At 38.1% G+C, this 21,834-nt stretch overlaps 1 protein-coding gene across 4 annotated transcripts in view; it reads right to left on the bottom strand.

Annotated features, from left to right (window-relative positions):
* The window catches only part of nrxn3b (neurexin 3b), a 494,879-nt gene that overhangs the window by 369,541 nt on the left and 103,504 nt on the right, over positions 1–21,834 (bottom strand). For 2 of the 4 annotated variants that reach the window (XM_082148443.1, XM_082148442.1), the window contains exons 5-7: positions 6,433–6,734; positions 1,441–1,464; positions 32–193 (exon numbers count right to left, since the gene is read on the bottom strand). In XM_082148443.1, coding sequence (XP_082004569.1) covers positions 32–193; positions 1,441–1,464; positions 6,433–6,734 — 488 coding nt within the window. The remainder of the gene's footprint in view (positions 1–31; positions 194–1,440; positions 1,465–6,432; positions 6,735–21,834) is intronic. The other 2 variants (XM_082148445.1, XM_082148444.1) reach the window with 1 other exon arrangement.

The following is a 21,834-nucleotide window of genomic DNA, read 5'->3' on the forward strand; positions in this document are numbered from 1 at the left end:
CTCACAATTATGCACATCTTATAGGACCCACCTCTTTCAGGCAACCCATGAAATTATTGCTGACGGGAGATCCAGGCAGGTCGGCGGTACTTGGGCTTCCCCCCACATAGAAGAAATCATCTGAGCCCAGCATAGTGTAATCCTCCTGAGTGTATCCTGTGGTGGTCAGTATACCATCCACTGATATAGTAACCTGTGAAACGATGACAATATAGACAGACAGCAAATTAGAAACTAATTTGAAGATGTCCTTTTAACCTGAGCGATAACCTTTCTTTTTTTTTTTTCGGATTTGCCCTCATTACGGGCTGCTTACTGCTAACACTCTGGTCCATTGGTCTGGTTAAGCTTTATTGGTGATAGTTTAGTATAGGTTCACGGGACAGGTAAAGAAAATATTGCTGATGAATATTTTCTTCATCTTTTGATGGGTTAAGAAAATGAATTATTATCTGGTTTGGAATATTACTAATTAGGGTTAGTAAATGTTAAAACCAAGGACAAATTATTTGTACTTGTTTTACTTTTAGGAGGGGGTAAACTACTTTATATTACAAGTTCAATCATACACATAAACAGACATTCAGACACATATTGAAACTTGAAAATGCATGCATTAAAGGAAGGCATTAACCACTGGGAAAATCAAATGTTTTATCCTTTTTCAAGAGGTCATACTGAATAAACATGAAAAATGATTCATTGGTTCAGTGGAAAGGGGGAGGAGCTAAGCTACAACAGCCAATTAGCAAGCACCCATGCAGAACTTTAAATAAAAAAGCAGCAGGAAAGCCAGGCAACAAGACACACTGCACAGAAAACAACGTGCAGAATACACACGCAGGGGACTTGGGTGGAAGTGGAGTGATAAACTGAATGTAGTGTTAGTTGTGGTGATACATGAGGCTGAATGAGACGGTGGAGATGAGGACATGCCATGACTGGTGTTGGACGTATCAACTGCCAGAGTTCCCAGAGTTCTTAGGTTTCTCTTGAGTGTTCGTTTATTTTTGGGAGGCTCTGCAGGGTGGAAATTTCCCTTCTGGACATTCATGGAAATCCTCTGTCAGTTATTGCCGACAGTCCTCGCAAAAAATGTGGAGGCTTGGTGTGTGGAGAAAAAAAACACTTTACTAGTTCCTGTGAGAGTCCCAGTGAGGATGTGAATCTCTACGTAACGTTAACGTGAGGACGTAAAAGCCAGCCTGATAAATAAAACAAACAAAAACAACAAAACTGTAAAAGAAGGGAGGGAAGTTTGAGAGGGGGTAAAGGGGGGAAATGTGAAAAGTCCTGGTAATACAAACCCATTTCCTCATTTTTTGAAAAGAGTGTCTAGAATGAAACTCAAAGAAAAAAGAAAGAAAGGGAGAGGGACACACGGCAAACCAAAAAAAGGACAATAAGAATGATATCTACCAGACAATGTAGTTTGTTTACCATAGCGTGTCCAATGCCTGAGTGCTTTCAGGAAGAAGGGGGAAGAAAGGAAATCAAAACAATAGTGAACAAAACGGTTGTTAATAAATGGACGAAATTAAAAGAGAAATAAATTAATGATGAAGATTCAAGGTGTTAGTACATTAGTTTGGTTAGAAACAGGTTAGTAATAAAAAATGATCCCATGAATGAATATTGTTAGTCTCAAAAACTCTCTTCCCAACATGTGAGAAACAGGAAGGGAAAGATAGAAAAGAGGAGGAGTATAATGAGAGCTGTTATTTGTGTTATTTATAGTGGGGACATGTGACCAATAGACCAATAGACATGGGTCCCGATGGTTGACAATATGACTAGTCGTCAAAGGACCGACTAGACAATTATTTAGGTAGATTATAGACTATATTTCAGTGGCAGAGCTTTAAGCATGCTGGTGGTTTGCGCTCCTTTAGCTGTTATGCGTTTAGCATGATAAAAGACTCTCTACAGTCTTGCACGCCATTGCGCCATAGGGTTTTTGAGCATTACATCATGATTGTTACCTTTTCAAGTTGGTATGTTACAAATAGTTTAACTTTTGAAAATGCAACTCTGAACAAAAGAATTTGTCTGATGTGAGCGGCCCTTAAAAATCTCATCAGCGGCTAGTAGATTTAGAAAAGATAATTTTTTTTGTGGCTCACTGTACTTTCTAGTGAAATCGCAACACAAAATGAAAACAAATGAAAATCTCTAGCTGAAGTAGAAATACATTTTATCAAAATAAATATTCTGTAGTCCTCAAAGTGATCTGGGAAAATGATTGCTCCCTCAAACTTCAAAACACAGCAACTCTGTGTGGTATTGAGATTGTGTGAAAAACAATTCTAATCATGTTATTGTTAATATTTAATTTTCTATTTGTCTATTTGTCTACTTTACTTTGTGAAATAGGTAGTTACATTACCTTTTTCCAATTGTAATTAATTTACTAAATTAATTCACACAAAAAAAAACACAATGAAAACAGATACTTAACACAACATGGACTAGAGGTGTAACGATACCCTCATGTCACAATTCGATACATATGACAATACTGAACTCACGATACAATATTATTGCGATTCTCCAAGACATATGATAAAAGGTTAACAAAAAATTAACTGTTGATTAAAATGCTAAATTTGATATTACATTGTGTATGTAAATGAATAGGCTTTGGACTTGGTGCTGGAAACCCAATGCACAGGACAATAGTGACACCAGAATAAAAATATTCATGATGGCTGAAAATCCAGAACTATTTTAGACGAATATGCTTGCACTGTATGTAAGCCACTTTTTACTGGTAACATAAGACATTTGGCATTATCAGAACCCCCTGATTCCATTATCAGGAATATTGTCACTATCCACGATACATATTGTTGCTATTTTTTTTATAGCGATATATTGTGACATGATATATTGTTACACCCCTAACATGGACTGATTCATAAACTGCCCAATTTAATCAGTGGTAGTATCAGCACATTTCTTGAATTTCACAGATAGTTATAGTGAATTCGTTTTTATGAATAATAAGTATAGAATATTTATATTTACATATTTAAATGAATTTGTACAATTGATTGGGTTCTTAATAAGGTATTTTAAAAATAGACACTTTTTTATGAATACTGATATGAAAATCTATTATCAAGTACATTTATTTACTAGCCCCAGCAAGCTGTATTTTCTAAAGGTTTAGTCTAAGAGTATCCCTGACAGAAACTTTTTAACCCCTAATTAAATTATTAGTCTATAATCTAAATATCATTCATGACCTAAGTCTGCACAATTTTGAGACATAAACCCAGAATGTCTGTACATCCCCCCTCAACTGTCCCCACCATTCTTTAAAACAGCGACGCTCATGAAGGAGAGAGAGAGAGAGAGAGAAATATATATATAGACAGAGAGAGAGCTCCTTCAGTCTGTCAGCTCATACGCTCATCTGAAAACATCACATGAGGGATGTACTATATCTTTTACCAGTCTGAACAAAGTAGTGACATGAAAAAAAGCACTTACTTGTCAAGCCCTCATCATATTTTCACTCCATATAAATCTGCCTCACCTGCCAGTGAAGTTTAAGGTCAGCCAAACAAATCAAGCATGATCTCACTGAAGACTCGCACTGAATCCATGAACATACGGCTGGCCAGCAGATACAAACACTCTTACTGATGCTGATTTATCAAAGGCTTCATGTACAAGAGAAACACTAGGGGCTTCATTTATAAAACCCACATACTATCCAATTCCATTGAAAATTCCATGGATTTCAATACAGAAACAAATCTGAGTTAGAAAGGCTATTTATTTTAAAAAGGGAAATTAACAATGTTTAGTTATTAAAAATATAAAATGTTAACACAATAATTCTAGTATTATCAGAGGTCGCGTTAGAGTCCCACATTGTACAAATTCCGTCGTAATCTGTTATTACCTGTCATTTTAACTTTCAAATTTTAATGATAATAAGCCATTTAATAGGCTTTGTTTTTGTTCACATTTTCATTTTTATTCACAAACTTACAGGACAAGCATATAGGCAAGATTATGCATTTATTTATTTATGTACAGACCGTGCATCACTTTTCAGGTTTCATCATGAATGTTTGTCCAATAAATCCTAATAAGCTTTGTGCTTTGTTACTTTTGATATGAAAAAAAGTCTCAGCTTTCAAACTGTGTCCATTTTATCACAAAATTCAAACAATAAATACCGGTTTGACGCTCTTTAATGTGGCGCAGAGTTCAAGCAAAGAGGAACGCGAGTGAACGCGACCAATTCCTTCCTCTTTACTGCTACGTTACAGAATGAAATAAACATAAATGAACATCAGAATTTTTTTTTCAAAGATACAGTTCAACTTACCGAAATCCGTATCATGTCTCTCATGTAATCGCTCAATCACTGTTTCAACCAGAGCCGATCCTGACCTCCCTGGGGCCCTAAGCAAAATTCTGTTTAGGGGCCCTCATACCTGACCCGTGAGCCATGTACCATTTGCCATTGCCACACAGTCACACCTGACACCCCAGTGTTCCCACTACAATCCCTCCTTTAACTATAGTGAAAATGTAATTCCTGATATCAGAAGACATTGTTACAAGTAAAAAGTTAATTCTTAATATCAAGAATTCACATTTTAAATAGTACAAATTTAATTATTGATATCAAAAATGCATAATTATCCTGTGAATGAATAAAAGCTAAAATGGCGCCATAGCATGTCACTGTGTTTTAAATGATAAAAGTAATTCTTGATACTCTTGATTCTTGATGGTTATTATTTACTGAGGGATGTGCATCCATATTGACCAGAATCTCCAGCCAATCAACATTTTAAATTCAATGGAGCCTATCAATAGTCAATGTCAATACATTGCTTTCCATATTGCATTTGGGCAGAGTTGTAACTAAACCTTGACTGAGCGACTAGATAATCATCGTCTTGTTTTAAAACTATAATAGTGCCATCACGCCCATATTGTACTGGTCCCAACTCACAACAGATGTTTCTGCTGGAAAGTGTGCGTTTCATTTCATGCACGTGCATATGATATGATCGCATGTTAACGCGCGACGCGGTTATCTTTTCCGAGCTGCAGTTTATAAACAAACACCGTTGTCCTTTGTCGTTTATTAAACATAATAAATCAACTCACATCAACTTAACTTTAGCCTACTGTTCTTTGCTGACATCAAACTTTGAGAGGAGAGCACACAAGTCTACCTGATAACTGTTCCTGCAATGAACTCTTATGGTGTTTTTTTCTCTCTCTTTTCGTGACCAGAAGGATAGTTCCGCTTCATTTTCTCATCGATATAGTAAACATTGATTGACGCGCTTTGACACGAGGGGGAGGCGGGGCCTTGAGTAATTTGCGGGGCCCTACGCACTTTGCGTAGTGTGCGTATAGGGCTGATCGGCTCTGGTTTCAACCACAGAAAGACTTCAATAAAACAGCTTGTAAACAATGTAATGTAACTCATTTGTTTACCATTAACTTTATAGCCAGCAAGAGTGCACTCGCCACCAAGTGTACAGGGGTGAGAATTACAGTTACAAGTTACAATACATCAGCCTCAGTGTAATCTGTCAAAATGATGGACAGCTTTCAGATTTTTCCGTCACTGCTAATACAATTCCGTCAATGACGTAATTTTTCCGGTTTACACCTCTGCGACCTCTGGGGATTAATATTTGCACATTTAATACCTTAATTACAATTTTTTCATTAGTCATAATGTTAACATGCAATGTGTATTCTGATTCTGCTTAGATTCGATTTTTGTCTAATATTACGACAAATATTTAGCAGAAGGGAATAGCATAAAGAGAATGAGCATGTATACAATTTTGTCCTAACCAGGTGGATGAAGCAACTAAAACTAAAAGCTATTTTTTGAAAGTTGATTTCAAATTTAAATTATTGTATGTTCACATTTAAAATGATTAGGTGCATCTTTATAAATGAGGCCCATAGTCTCTTGAGTGAATAAATGCATTAAGGATTCACTGCAAAGCTATTTATAGCTGCGTACCATATGTAAATGTATTGAAAATAACTGTCGACCACTGCCTACAGAGTTTCAAGGTGATACAGTATCTAAGCTAAAGGTTTGAAGGTTTGCTGACACTTGTAGAGCTTCGGAGCATAGACTGAAAGGATTTGAAGTCAAGTTTAGAATTTTCAGAAGCCCTTAAGGGTAAACCACGTCAAGTAACAGAGATAAAAGACTTCAAGATTTGAAATCATAGGAAGAAAATAAGAACATACCCATCCATTATTAGAAAGCAAGTTAATAAATTACAATGCAATGTCTTAATTGAGTAGTTTCAATAGTATTATTCGATTTCAAAGCAAATGCTACATAAATAGATGTGAGCTAAATCATGAACTAGTTCTCCAGCTATCTGTGAGTAGTCTCAAGAGCGGCCGTGGTCTCGTGATTACCTGTCTCAGGTTGCGTGTCACTTTGATGTCATGCCAGGCATTGTCATTGAACTTTCCGTTGACAGGCTCAACGATCGCTTCGAAGGCCCCGGAGCCCAGGTTGATGACCAGCGAAACGGCGCCGTCCTTCAGCGCTAGGTTCACGTAGTCCGCCGACTTGCCCGTGTGGAGGATGAGACCATTGCGCTGCCAAGTTTTGAAGGACAGAGTGATCTCATCACTGCTACTCTGGATGGGATTCTGAGACAAGTCATAGCAGAAGTATTCCGAACCGCGGAACGTCGCCACATTCTCCTCCCGAGCTGAAAACAAGAGAGACATAACACATTTATTTGTTTTTAAAAATTCAATGTTGATTGGGCACATAACAAATTAACAGGGATGTTGGTCTTTTCGGGAGGTGGAACGGTCATCGAATTAGTCTTTCAGAAAAACCTAAACTATCTTAAAAGATGCGATAATATACAATAGGGATGCACCGATATGAACATTTTGGCCGATAACCGATAATTCTTTATATTTGAAAGTCGATAACTGATATATTGGCCGATAAATCTAAATAAAATTTTTTATATAATTTTTGAGAGCCTGATTAAAAAACAAAAGTCTCATCATTAACAGCCATGACCCAAGCACACAATTATAATGTTCTCATTATAATTTTATGTAGCCTATATGACAGACTTGCGCTGCACATGCTGCACTTAACTGTATTTTCCTTTATTGAAGTGATTCCAATCATATTTCAAGCAATTCAAAACCATCATGGAGAACAGTGCGCATCTGAAGTGTCTCAGCTGAAGGAAATAATCCATTATTTATCGGCTTTAATATATCGGCCAAATTTTCTTATCAGGCCGATAACGACAACCTTGATAACATACTGTATATCGTGAATTCCTAATAAACAATAATGATTACAGTAGTATTAAACATTACAATTGGTAATTCTGAGAAAGTTCTATCAGAGTTAAACCAAGATTTCCGTGAAGTGTCTTTCTGAGGTAGAGTGGGATTGTGGGAGCTTTGTCAGAGTGCTAAAGTGAAGCAGCAGACCATGAACGTTGGCGTTGACGAACCCTACCAAAAACCCTTCGCTTTCACCTCACATCTTGTCTGAATTAAGGAATCAGAGTGCTGCATTGATGTGTTTGATGTAACCCTTTAAGAGACATCACATTCCCTACATTCTGTTCTCCAAATGTCCTGCTGATGGGTCCTCAAGTGCTTTTTCATGATTCGAGTCCTAGTGCCTCTTGGTAGAGGAGGCTTATTTCCGTATCGTGACATTGCTATTTGCAAATTACAATGCAGTAAAGGAAGAACAATGGCGAATGTCTTCATAAATCTGCGAGGGCTTGTTTCTTTCATGCTAACTGTTCTCTTCCCCTAGAATTTCAGCTTGCCAAAGGATGTATCAGAACTCACTGTCAGCTCCCCTCTGAGCAAATTGCAGGGACAGAGAGGAAAAGGAGGAGAGAGAACAAGTGAAAACAGGATGGGAAGAAAGCAGAGGAGTAAGAGAGGGTTGTGGGAGTGACAGAGAGAGAAAAAGGAAAAAGAAATGGAAAGCTTAAGATAAAACTGAGATGGAGAGGGCAAGAGAAGGTTATTATGAAGGAGGTTTTTAGCCATGATACAATGAACGCCTAACAAATCACCCTCAAGGAGCAATTAAATCATACATTTTAAATTCAGATTGGATGTCACCACAAATGTGTATTGTGCCTAAGAAAACCTGTATACCTTAGTTAAAATCAATGTATCGCAAAACCTAGGTTTCCGTGACATGAATGCAGTATGAAGATTATTTGTAATGCTGAAAAATGTGCATTATAAATTCAATTGTTTCACAAGGGATACTTAAAGTTAACACTTATAAGTACTTATGACATTAAATAGACAGCTGCATAATTAGTGTAAATTAGTAGGCTAGTTAATTAGTTGGTAGCCACCACAGTAATTTAATATACAAAATAAAACAAAGTGAAAAAATCATGCCATTTTGGGGATATGGAAACAACGGTTACTATGATAAATCCACTATACTAACATGAACTGTTAATTATACATGGAAACTGTGTCTGAATAGAATGAACGTCATACCTTCATGCAAATCCTTCCCAGGCCCAGCTAACACACGGCGTACCAGTTATGTGATGTATTGGTACTTTACTTTTATTTCATGACTTACTAATTTACAACGTAACTACGACGTTGCATGCTCTTAGTTTATTTAGTGAAGTGATATACCGCCGCATTTGAGCATGCAATTGAAGAGTGAGCGCTACGAATACAGAATAACATCTGACAGGACAGGAAAGTAATTTTTTTTTTTAGGTGAGAGACTTTTTATTTCATAATAAGTTACGATAATTTCATTGACAACATCTTACAACATCTCATCTGACCGCAGATACTGAATCGGGACAATGCGTTTTCCTCATGCATCTGAGAGAAGAGTCATCAGTCAAGAGCAGTGAGTGATTTTTTTCTTTGGCAATTATTATTTGATTAACATTAAAACAAAGACAGCAGCCGTTTATTAGACTGCTGTCACTTTAAGAGCTGCACGGATCCAATTTACAATTACATGTGTCTGCTGATGTGTGCGCATACATAGGTTCTTATTGAATTGGGTTCTCTTTTTCCCAATATTTTGGAAAAAGGGTATTATTACTTTTACTAAATTATTGCTGCATGCAGGAGATGCAAAGTTGCAAAGAATAAATATTAAAAGCAATAACATATTGATTCAGAGGTGTTAAAGGTGGGGTATGTAATTCTCTTTTTTGGCCATTTTTTCAAAATCACTTAAAATCCTATTCCTAACCCACTTACAGCCACTGAGTTAGAAGCACTGAAATAAAAATTAAGCAATTTAATCATCTGTGGAACGGGCAGGACTCGAAAAACTCCAGCCAATCATTTCCAAGACCACCTAGAATCATTGGACAGTAAGTGCGTCAATCAAACGGTCGTACCATCCCCCCCTCCCCCATCCATGTCCATGTTCTTTGAATGGGTGGAGTCAAAGGAAAGAAGGTAGGACCATCTGAGTTGTGTATTTTCAAAATCTGCCGGCCGTTTTGCAAATCACATACCCCACCTTTAAGGGAAATTAATTATCTCATATTTGCTCAGACTGCACTCAGAGATGCTAAATTAAATACTCTGAATATTCTCATAAGGTGATGTTAGATTTCCCACAGCTTTGATGGCTCAACACAGGTATCAGTAACTTTCTGTTTTTCCACAGCGGTCTCTATTAACGTCTGATCTCATGTGATCTCACAGGGTCTTTTGGAGGGACAGAGTCTCTCCAGCAATGCTGTATCACAGTTACATCTCAACTCAGCCTTATCAGGGTCATCTTCAGAGGGCCTGATCCGATGTCACTCACTCTGAGAGCTCTTACACAAGTTATTTCCATTGAGACACGTCCACATGCAGCTGAAGTGCTGGTGAGTGCATTAAGACTGCATGGGAATCATGGCTTACCATTGAAATTGATAAGCAATTTAAGACAATATAATAATGTACTGAAATCTGTAACTGGACTTTTTCTCATTGGTGCGTTCATGCATTCATTTGCAAATAACTCAGTTCCTTATATAAAGAACAAATTGTAACAGAATAATGTATCGAAAATGTTTTAAATAATAGATTGTGTTCTGTAACATTGGCTGGGAATAAATGAAAAGTAAATTAGTTCACAGCAAAAACGAACACTAATCACTACAACAGTGACGTCAAACGAAAATATAAACACTATTATTTTACATAAAAGCACTTTTTTCAGTAAATTCTGTTAATTGTTGTAAAATCATGGTAATATATTACAGTACAGAGTGGAAAAGCAAATAGTAGCTTTATTACCTGTTGAAATTAATGAATGCAATCGGCTTATTGATGCAGTAAATCAATGATGAATTTCCTCACTGGTCAGAACAACACATTCCCACAACATTTGAAATAGAATAATGATCTGCTAAAGTGGAAGAGAAAGAAACAGTGCTTGCTTTGCATTCTGTTCATTTTACATTGATTGTCACTCGCTGGGAAAGTTTAATTTTCTCCATTGCTCCGTTTGCAGCTCAGTGTACCGAGCTTTGATTTTAAAATCCAATGGAGACAATTAGCTACCTCATTTACATGTCCCTGATCCGCGTCAGCTCTGACATTTGGCTTGGAAGCACTAAAGCCATTCCTTGCACAGGGATGACCCTGCTACCACCAGGGAGAGCTCATTCACCCTGATAAACCTCAAACATTGAGGCCAGATTAATTGCTTGAGTATTTGATTTGCGGCCTAGTGGAAAGCACACATGCTTTTAAGCTGTGAAGCTTAAGTGACTCATGAAAGTTTGAATGAGGCCTGCAACATTTCCCGTTCTTCCTTCTTGCAGTAATCTCACCTTTGTCTTAACAAAAAGTGTCAAAAATTCCAGTCCAAAAATAAGGTGATTGAGTTCCTCTGACATCTCCACAAAAATGCAACAGTGACTACATTTTTAACGTCCTTGGTTCCAGACTCTGGAGGTATTTCACAAAAAAATAATAAGCAACAAAAACTTTATGAAAATATAGCAACAAGGAGCAATTATCGGGGTTCAAGCGCTTTAAGGCCTTTAAGCACATGTGTTAAAAGATTTTATGTTTTATTAAGCAAGCCTGTAACCACCTAGATGGAAAATACCAGTTACAGCAAAAAAAGCCAATTTACTAAGGAAATATATGCATTTTAACGATTTTTAACAGTTAAAATCCAGGTTGAGCTAGGACTAGTTCACAAAAGTAGGCTTTTTAAATAATCATCAAAATTTTACGGACGATTCAATTGACAGCAGTGGTCCTAGAGGCAAAGTTGCTCAGAATGAGGAGTTCTACCATATGGTATGATGTTGTGGGTATGTGTGATATACAATCCTTTACGCCCCCCTGGTGGCCGATTTCTTTTCGTATTTGTCACAGGCCTAAAGTTTAGTTTTTCATGCTGCTAAGTACACTGCAAATTTTCTGAATTGACAAACGCACTTAAATGTGCAAATACATCAGAAACTGCAATGGTTGACTGTGATATCCAAAAATACAAAGAACTTAATTCAACTGTTTTTGATCAGGTACCGAAATTGGTACAGAGAACCGCTACATTTTACTGGAATCGGCACCAACTACAGAAATGTTGGTACCGTGACAACCTTAAACAGGAATAAATTAAAATGTAAAATATATTAAAATGGAAAACATTTTAAATTGTAATGTTTTAAAATGTATATTTGATTTTAAAAAGGCAGCCTTAGTGAGCATAAAATCATAACGATTCCAAACTTTTGAACCAGTTATGCATTTACTGCAAAATATACAGATACTGTATATACAAACACTGTATGTGAGTAGTTTGAGACTGTAGGGAGAGTTTGTCACTTGTGTTTCCATGGTAACATCAACTAGAATTATGGTTAGTGTAGTTAATCAGCTATTAAACACGAGTTGAAATCTTGTGGCTTCAACAGACACATCTATTTGCAATCTGTACAAAATGCACATTCCGTCCAAAAAGGGGTCACCGTTTGAAGCTAGACGCTACATGCGCTCTTTGTCTGGATGCGTTTTGAGTCTGTCAGAGGTTTATTTTCACACCTGTAATGCTGCTTCAGATTTAGTCATCTAGGAAGCAGGCCTGCTACTGGCTTGGGTAATGTGGCGTGAAGAATCCGCAGTGGCAGCAGCCAGCGGTGTAATGTGCCCCACCGTGCCTCCAAACTGCATCCAGCATCCTCCAACGCAAACACTGCAGATATCAGTCTAAAAATAGAAGGCTAATTTCTGCACGACAATGCCAGAGCACAACTTAAGAGTGGGAAGCGATTCTGGAAGCCTCCTACATGCTGATGAATCAGGAGCGGAAAAGTGAGCTTAGAATCATTCATGGGCAGAAATGGTGTGCTGTGAATGAGAGTGGGCAGGTCTCAAGGGTGACGCTACACCAACCTGCCAGCTAATGCAGCCTTAATAGGAAACAAGATGTGTAGAGGCAGGAAGAAATTATGCCGGCTGTGATTTGTTGTGTCAAATTCAACCGTAAACAAACTGGTAACATCTCTGGTGTTGTGTGGAGGGTTTCGCTCGTGTAAGAATATGAGGCATTTGGGGTCTGCATTTAAAATAACATACTCTATTAAAGCGGGCTGATGTTCTGTAGCTAGAAAAAATTATGGTAACACTTTACAATAAGTTTCATTAGTTAAAGGTGCTCTACGCGATGTCACACGTTTTTTAGGCCAACATTTTTTTTGTCACATCCAGCAAACATCTCCTCACTATCCGCTAGCTGCCTGTCCCCTGAACACACTGTAAAAAAACGCGGTCTCTGTAGATAGCCCAGGCTCCACAAACGACAATAAAAACAAACTGGCCCCGCCTTGGCCACGAAACATAACAAACAGTAGCCGCGTTTCCACTGTCGGGCCAGGGCCGGGCCGTGCTAGTGCGTGCCAGGGCCAGTCGCGTTTCCACTGTCACTTCCGGGGCTTGATCGGGGCTTACTCGGGGCCAGCGGCCAGGATTTCTGGCCCGTCGAATACCTTGGGCCAGAGCGGGCCAGCTCGGGCTAGAGGAGTGGTTACGAACAGAGGCGGAGTTCACCTGAGTCGGGAGACGGCAGCGCCGGATGATTCTGTCAGCATTAAAGACTTTTAAAATAATTTAACTCGCGTTCATGCTTGAAGATACGCATAGTAAAAAAACATACGCTTGAAGAAATCAGACCAATCATAAAGGCTATCACAGTCATGTTTTTATTTTATCTGTCAGTAGCCTACGTCTCGTCTCTTTATACCGGACTATCATAAAATAAAGCAACTTTTTTTTCGGGAGCTTCCTCTGTTTCTCTGACTGAAAATATCTGTATGGGAGTCGAGAGAGTGCTAAAGCTCCTCAGGTCGTATTTTTGGTGGCATATATTTGTAGAAATTATCATTCTTTCTAAATGTGATGTAAATATGTCCTGTAACTACCAGATAAAAAGTAACAGACGCGACTGAAGAAGTAAGTGTGTCCTCTTTCTTTTGTGAAATAGACCTAACGGTAATTTATTTCTGAGTGACTAATGTGCAATTTTGACATAAATTAATTCATTATGATCAATGTATCACTTTTTATTGTAAACCTGTGGTAAAACATCGATGCTTGGGTTTTAAATATTCAAGTAAACAACAAAAATGCCAGCAAACGGCCGCTTTTATCATGTTTGTTTTCACGCTGTTTCCAGTGATTTCTGATTAGTTTTCTGATAAAACTTCCATTTGTTGGTGAATGGGTTAGTGTGACGTTGTTCCAGAGAGGCGTGTTACGGGCGTGTTTTAGTGAAGCGCTGTGGAGCTTCTGGCACGACAGTGGAAACGCAGGCCTGGTGCTATTAGCCCGAGGCTATCAGCCCGGCACGGCCCGTTTAAAGCCCTGGCCCGGCCCTGGCCCGACAGTGGAAACGCGGCTAGTGTTCCAGCCAATAACTGACAAGAATGATTTGGGGGTGGGGGGTTGGGGGTTAGTGCGCGTACAAATGAAAGGGGGTGTGTGGGGAGTGGAGGAGAGAGAAGCATGAAGATAAAATTATATATTCTTGAGAATTTTGATATGGCCGACACACGACTAAAGAGACGACGTTCCGATGAACAAATAACAAAGAATAGGGAAAAGGAGAAGGAACACGAAGTCCCGAATTTACATCGGAAAAGCGTTCAGAAGGTGGCAAGAACTCCGCCGGCAGAAGGGCTTCCAATCCGACATTCAGGTGGCTCTGTTTTTGCTGGACAGGTGGGTAAATCCAGTTTGTTTTTTTCTAAATGGTTCATGACTGTTTCAGGAAGCACGGAAGGGAGGGGGAGGGGACGGGATGAGGAGGAGGGAGGGTCGAGCTAGCCTCCGTTTTGTTTGACAATACTTCGAACGTCAACAAGAAGTGACATCACCCAGCATCGCTAAGAGCACCTTTAACATTAATGTATTAGCGAACATGAACTAACCATGAGCAATACATTTGTTACTGTTTTTATTAATCCATATATTAATCCATGTTCAGTGTTTGTTCATGTTAGTTCACAGTGCATTAACTAATGTTAACAAGATTTTAATAAAGTATTAGTAAATGTTGAAATTAATATTAACAAAGATTAATAAATGCAGTATCAGTGCAGTTCATTATTAGTTAACTAATGTTAACTAACGAACCATATTGTAAAGTGTTACCAAAATTATAAATCAATGTTTGGTTTCACTTTATAATAAGGTACCATTAGTTAATAATTCCTAACAATGAGCAATGCATTTTCATTGAGCAAGGAATCTTTTTTTTACATTAATAAAAATTCAACAATTCATCATTAGTTCATATTAACTTCAAATCAAAATATAACTTTACCCAAACAGTGATTGGTGCCAAAGTGTAGGAAGCATAGGGTTTAGTTTTAAATCTAGTTTTAAATCTACTTAATAATCAGAATTGTATCCAAATAAACGTACATTACATTCAAGGTATACATTTTATCAGTTTATGCATTCTCTGGGAATCAAAACATGCTATACTGTTTGAGGTACAGGAATGCATGGTTGCATAGAAGGACCAAAATATTGATATTTCAGTCTGTTTCTCACAAAAAAAAAACTATCACGTGGCTTCAGAAGACTTTGTGCACAAGTCATATCACTTTTATGATACTTTAATGGTCCTTCTCTATTTTTCTTCAGTGCCCAAACTGCCTATTTATTATTGGAAAAGTATAGTCAGAATTGTGTGATATAAAGTCGGAATTGCGAGAAATAAACTTACATCTCGCAATTCTGACTTTATAACATGCATTTGAGAGATATCAAGACAGAATAGCATGATATAAAGTCGCAATTGCATGTTATAAAGTCAGAATTCCGAGTCATAAAGTCACAATTGCGTGTTATAAAGTCACAATTGCAAGATATACAGTCAGAATTGCGAGATATAAACTCGCAATCGCAAAAAAAAGTCAGAATTGCGAGTTTATTTCTTGCAATTCTGACATTATAACGTGCAATTGCGACTTTATAACACACAATTCTGGGATAAAAAGTCGCAAATTATCTTATAAAATGTTTTATTCTGTGGCGGAAACAAACTTCCATAGAAAAGAGCAACAAGCACAATCTAAAACCCACTGCAGCGGGTGGTGAAAACCGCCCAGCGCATCACTGGGACTCCACTACCTGCCATCGAGCACATCCAGAGGAAACGCTGTCTGCATCGAGCTCGCAGCATCCTTAAGGACTCCTCTCACCCAGCCCACAGACTGTTTTCTCTCCTGCCCTCCGGCAGGCGTTTCAGGTGCCTCCGGACCAGGACCAGCAGACTAAATAACAGTTTTTTCCCCAGAGCTGTCTCTTTATTAAACTCTAACCCTCATTCATCCCACTCCCCTCATATACTGATTGACTCTCCTCTCCCTCCTCACACCTGCCTCTATTTTGTTATTTGCAATACTATAATGTTCATTTGCACTGCTGACTGTTATTACAGAAACAACTGTTTACATATGCATCTTGCACTACTACCTTGACTGGAATATGCTCAATTTGCACTGCCAACTGTTTATTTACAGTACCGACTGTTTACATATACATTTGCAATACCGTACTTTAACTGTAATATGCAATTACTTCCACTGCACTTTCACTCGGATAGCTTCTGTCCAAACTTTATTTGCACTACTTTAAATCCATTGTTATACTGCTCATTTTAGCCTAACTTATACATATATCTATTTGTAAAATTCTGTTTATAGTAATAGCCATCTGTATATTATGCTCACATTCTGTTTATAGTAACACCCATCTGTATATATATTCATAGTACATATCTATCTGTAAAATTCTGTTTATAGTAACAGTCATCTGTATATTATATTCAGTACATATCTATCTGTAAAAATTCTGTTTATAGTAATAGCCATCTGTATATTATATTCAGTACATATCTAGCTGTAAATTCTGTTCACAGTAATAGTTATCTGTATATTATATTCATAGGACAAATCTCTCTGTAAATTTTTGTTTATAATAGTATTCAACTCTATATTTATTCAGTACATATCCATGTTCTGCACTTATGGAACCACTGTATATCCTGCACTTGCTGCTATTGCACTTCTGGTTAGACCTAAACTGCATTTCGTTGCCTTGTACCTGTACTTGTGTAATGACAATAAAGTTGAATCTAATCTAATCTAATCTAATCTAAAAATGTTCTTATTTTTGTGTTCCATGGATAAAATTAAAAGAAAGCCAAACCAGCTTATATCGACATCAGGGCAAGTCAGTGATTTTTCACTTTTGGGTGAAATGATCGTTTAACATTGAAGAAAAATGCAGACTCAATTTAAGCAGACACAATGTCAGAGAGATGCTCTTTATGGTAATGAGCTCTGATTTACTCTGATGTCATATTACAGCAGTGCTTCCTTCAGTGCAGCATTCTGGTCTGATAGCTCATCACCTCACTGTCATTTGGTTGGTTAGAGGCAGGTGGCCCACCTGTCACGCTGAGCTCAGCCATTCGACAGGTGTGGGGGGTGGTGGTTTGCAGGGTGAATGATGAACGTGCGTCTGACAGGGGAAGGGTGGGGGTGCGCAAGGGTCCCTGGAGTCTAATCCTATCGAAAGGGGCAGCGATCCAGAGAACTGGGAGTCATGCAGGGACGGTCAAGCACGCTGTAAGACTGATAGCAAAGAGATTACCGATTTCAGGCTGTTAACACACTCAGTGATGACCAAACCACGAACAGGATAGTCTACGGTAGTAAAGCATTGAAACATGAACGTGTTGTAGAAGCAATTCATGCGAAAGATAAATCAGTAGACACTGTTACATAATTTAAACATATTCATATTCAGTCCAAACCATAGTCTGCCCACTTAGTGTCACTGTAAAATATTACTTTAGGTCAAGTGGGCTGATGATGCTAGCACATTCTGTGAAGTTGAATTAAATTTCTACCAGAACGAGAGTCTGCAACCAATGCAATGCTACTGTATTTCAGGCTGCAAAAGAAGTCCCTGCCTACTGCCAATACTCCTTGGGCCCTATCATACACCCGACGCAGTTATCATTTTCACCAAAAAATATAACATTTAAAAAAAAAATTCACCCATGGGCGTGCTGGTCTGAAAACGAGGAGTGTTCAGGCGCATTGTTGGCGCGTTGCTATTTTGAGGTAACTGAAATAGACTGTGCCATTGACAAACTGAAACCTGGTATAAAGTCAATGGCGCAGTATATATATATTTTATTTATTTAAAGAGCGCATTAGTAAAGTGCGCCTATAGGCGGGTCCACAACGCTCAAACACTTTTTCCTGTAGATGGTCTACTTGCGCTTTAACCGCGAGCGCACAAGCAGATCCGTTTCCTCTCTGGAGAAGTGTTCAGTTTTTCCGCTTGCAAATTCCGCTTAAAGGGAATGGGAGATGAGACTCTGATTGGTTTATAGCACATTACGCCCAAAACACACCCATTACTCACTATGAGAAGAGGGACAACCCTTTTAGACCATGCGCCTGGCGCGCAGACCATTTTTCCCGTCGTTAAACTAGCAAAAGTGGATTAGGACACGCCCTAAGTGCGCTTTAGACCATGCGCTTAGATCCTTAAAATAGGGCCCCTAAATTCAACTCTCCAACATCAGACCAGTGGCATTTATTTCCTCAAATAAATAAATAACCCGTTATATATCTTGATAAGAAAAGCTTAGGAGAGAATGATATTCATGAGGATGATCATCGCTCTGAACTTCGAATACAGCATTACTGTTAGAAATATTAGTGCACACAATCTACAGTTGAGCCTTTTTATACTCAAACTGAAAAAAAAAAAAAAGAGTTAAAAACACATCCCAACACATACTTTGTTCCATTTCCTCTAGCTGTTGTTTAACCCTCTGAGGTCGAGAAACGCGCCGACGCGTTTTGCTGGATTTTTTTCACATAGCAGCAACATAAACTTAAATTACTCCGTCATTTATGGTTATACAGAAAAAAGAAATATAAAAAAATAATCTGTGATATTTCTACTTTTGTATGTGTCCACTTACAATCAAATCAAAACATTGTGCTTTTGTAAAATAAAGAAAATAAACAGGGTGTGCATTCTGCCTCTCCGTCGCGGTGAACTTTTTTTTCTTGAGCACGTCTATAAACTGAAACAAAACTCAGCGAATACTTCTCACACATTTATGAGCCATATACCTTTATACACATTTAAGTGTGTACTTTTAAATGATCGGATTCAAACTGAAAACAAATATTCTCTGTTTATGTAATTTGTATAAAACCAACAGGATGTTCAGTATCTCAAACGCTTGCTAATTACTTTTTAATTCGACACGCCCACTCGCGCAAAAGAGATTCACATGCAAATCTCCACATGGGACGCGAACGCCCTCATTACCTCAAACACAAAACACCAAAAAACTTCACAAGTCTCTGCTTTTCGTCGAGTTTGGAAGACACGTCTGAGCTTACATTGGATTTACCTAAGAAGAAGAAGAACGCGATTTGAAGACAAGAAAGATGTAAGGTAAGAAATTCTTACTTATTAGTTTATGGTATTGTTGCATAAACTTCACATTGCAGTTGAACTGTTGCTAGATATATGGTGAATATTATACTATTTAGACCCGTGTTTCCTGTTAAATACTGTTTGTGGATATCTGCTCAAACATAGAAATGTATAACCATAATGTTTAATATTTTGGAGCGCGATGGCGTTTGAATGTATCATATTTTGGAGCGCGCTGTGGGTTTTAATGTATCATATTTTGGAGCGCGATTGCGTTTGAAAGGAAAAATGCACCAAACATTAGGCTTTATGTTTTTACTATTATCTCATTTCATATCATCATAACGAATGGAAACATTTGAAGTAACATATGATAATCAATATATGTTTCTCTAGCGTAGTTGTTCTTGAAATCTTTTGGAAGATTTAATTTATTGTTATTATTATTTTATGCAGCACTGCGTAGCCTATGCCTACAAGGCACAACAAACCTGGTGTAGATTATATATTGTTGGAAACGTGTGTGTGTGTGTGTGTGTGTGTGTGTGTGTGTGTATTCTGTGAATTTTAAAAAGAAATTTTAACCAGAAAAATCTAAAATCTATTCCCAAAATCGTGCAGCCCTATAGTTTCTCTTGATATCAGTATGTTCACAGTTTTTTCTTCTTTTTTTTTCTTTCAGGGACCAGATGCAACTGAGTCCTGCTGACTTCAACATTCACATGAGTCTCTGTACATGAACATGGTAAAGTGAAAATCAAACACCTTGGAAATGAAAGGTATGTACAATGTTTTTAGGAATGGCACAAAGGTCTCTGTCTTTGGATCATTGTTTTCAATGTGCTCTTTTGTCATTTGTATTTTTGGATTGTGTTGTGTTGTAAATAAATCCAAACAATCTAAAAGCCATTCTTTTTTAAATCTCCTCATTCTTTGTGCAAGGCTGCTCTGAATGACAGGGCCTGATCGCTCCTAATAGGGCAGTTAGGGGAGTGTCTTTGTCTTTCTCAGGTGTTGAAGGCTTACATATTCATGAGATGATCACGCCTCTAAGCATATGGGTTTGTCACACAAAACACGTCTTAGAAATTTTAAATCAATATATTGTCTTATCTGAATGAGCAGTCAGGGTGATTTTCACATAGTTTTGGAGCAAATATTCTAGTGTCATACAATTTTCAAAAGTCTTGTGAAGAAATAATCAGTATGGGTTTCATGGCCTTATTTCAGTGAGAATTTTTTTTTGTATTTTCACAAACCACGCATAAATGTCATTATCTCAAAACTACAAACTTTTACATACATGCTGCTGATATATTATTGTAGCAGAGTTTGTGCTGAATACAGTGTAATTAGACTTTAGCCATGACAATGTCACTAGTAACAGAAAAAAACACAAATGTCAGAGCATGTCAGAACACCTCCAGGGCCCAGAAAACAGCTCAGACCTCAGAGGGTTAATGCAAGAATTCATCTTGTGTGAACAGCTCCTTTCAACTCATTCAGTGCCGGTAGGTGACATTTGGCGCATTGGTAGAAGTAGTAGAACTGGCTGACTTGCAAATACAAGCTTGAAATGCTCAGATGTTAAGAAAATCTCTAATTACTATATTTGGTCAAAGACATGTATTAATTGTTTATCATGTTGAAGGCTGTTCAATATACTGGAAACCATGTAAACAACAAATGAAACATGTATTTACATTGGTTTATGAAGAGAGGCAACTTGTCTTACTAATTTCAGAAGTCCATCACATGCCACTGCATCAGACCAAACATTCCCAGCAGCTTCCATCTCTCTCTCTCTCTCTCTCTCTCTCTCTCTCTCTCTCTCTCTCTCTCTCTCTCTCTCTCTCTCTCTCTCTCTCTCTCTCTCTCTCTCCTCAGACACCCCCCACCAAACCCCCACCCCTCCCACTCATGGCCTTGAGGGTGAAGCAGAGCTCCCTGGAGCATGACTGACAGTGCTGAGAGCCAATCACTCATCTAGAACTGTGCACTGCCTTATTGGCCATTATCTCTGCTGTCAGCACGAGGCAGAGACGTGAGCGGTGTCTATCCCAGCAGCCCCTTTGTTTTTGTCCTGTCTCCTTCCATCCAAACACTTCCATCCACTGACAAGGACGCGGCTAAGCCAAATGCTGAAGCTCGTGGCCCTTTCATGTTTTAAATCTGCGACAAAAGCCCCATATTATTGCTAACTTGCAGTGTTCATCCATCACAGTCTCTTATACTACTAACAAAATTTGACCATGTGTAAGCTGTGTGCAGTATGTTTGTGTTATTTCCAGTAAAAATATCTATTGAACACAAAACCAGCAACACTCAGAATGAAGAACTAAAAAATTATTGGAGCTAGATAACACAATCTGCCTTTTATTTGCCAACTCAGTTTGGTGCACAAGCCTTCATACTGGTATTTTTGTAATTTTATTTTCATGTACAGTACCTTGCTGGTTCTGTGAAGTTGCACCAGCATAATTTTACAATACTTTTAGTAAAACTATATGAAAATCATTAAAACAATCATTGACAAACTAATTTAAAGGGGATCTATTATGACCCTTTTTACAAAATGTAATATAGTCTCAGGTGTCCCGTGAATGTGTCGGTGAAGTTTCAGCTCAAAATACCCCACATATAATTGATTATGATCATGAATAAATGCACATGCTCTGTGTGCTTGTCTCTGTGCGCTCTGTCTTGTGTGAGCGTGCGGTTTTCACTGTATGCCCCTCTGTCCACGTGTGTTGTGTTCTGTGTAGCACACGGTTCATGTTTTCTTCAGCCGCATGCTTTTTTTGAGTGTGAACACGGCTT

This window comes from Leuciscus leuciscus (genome assembly GCF_965113295.1).
Source record: "Leuciscus leuciscus genome assembly, chromosome: 19".
Taxonomy (NCBI): domain Eukaryota; kingdom Metazoa; phylum Chordata; class Actinopteri; order Cypriniformes; family Leuciscidae; genus Leuciscus; species Leuciscus leuciscus.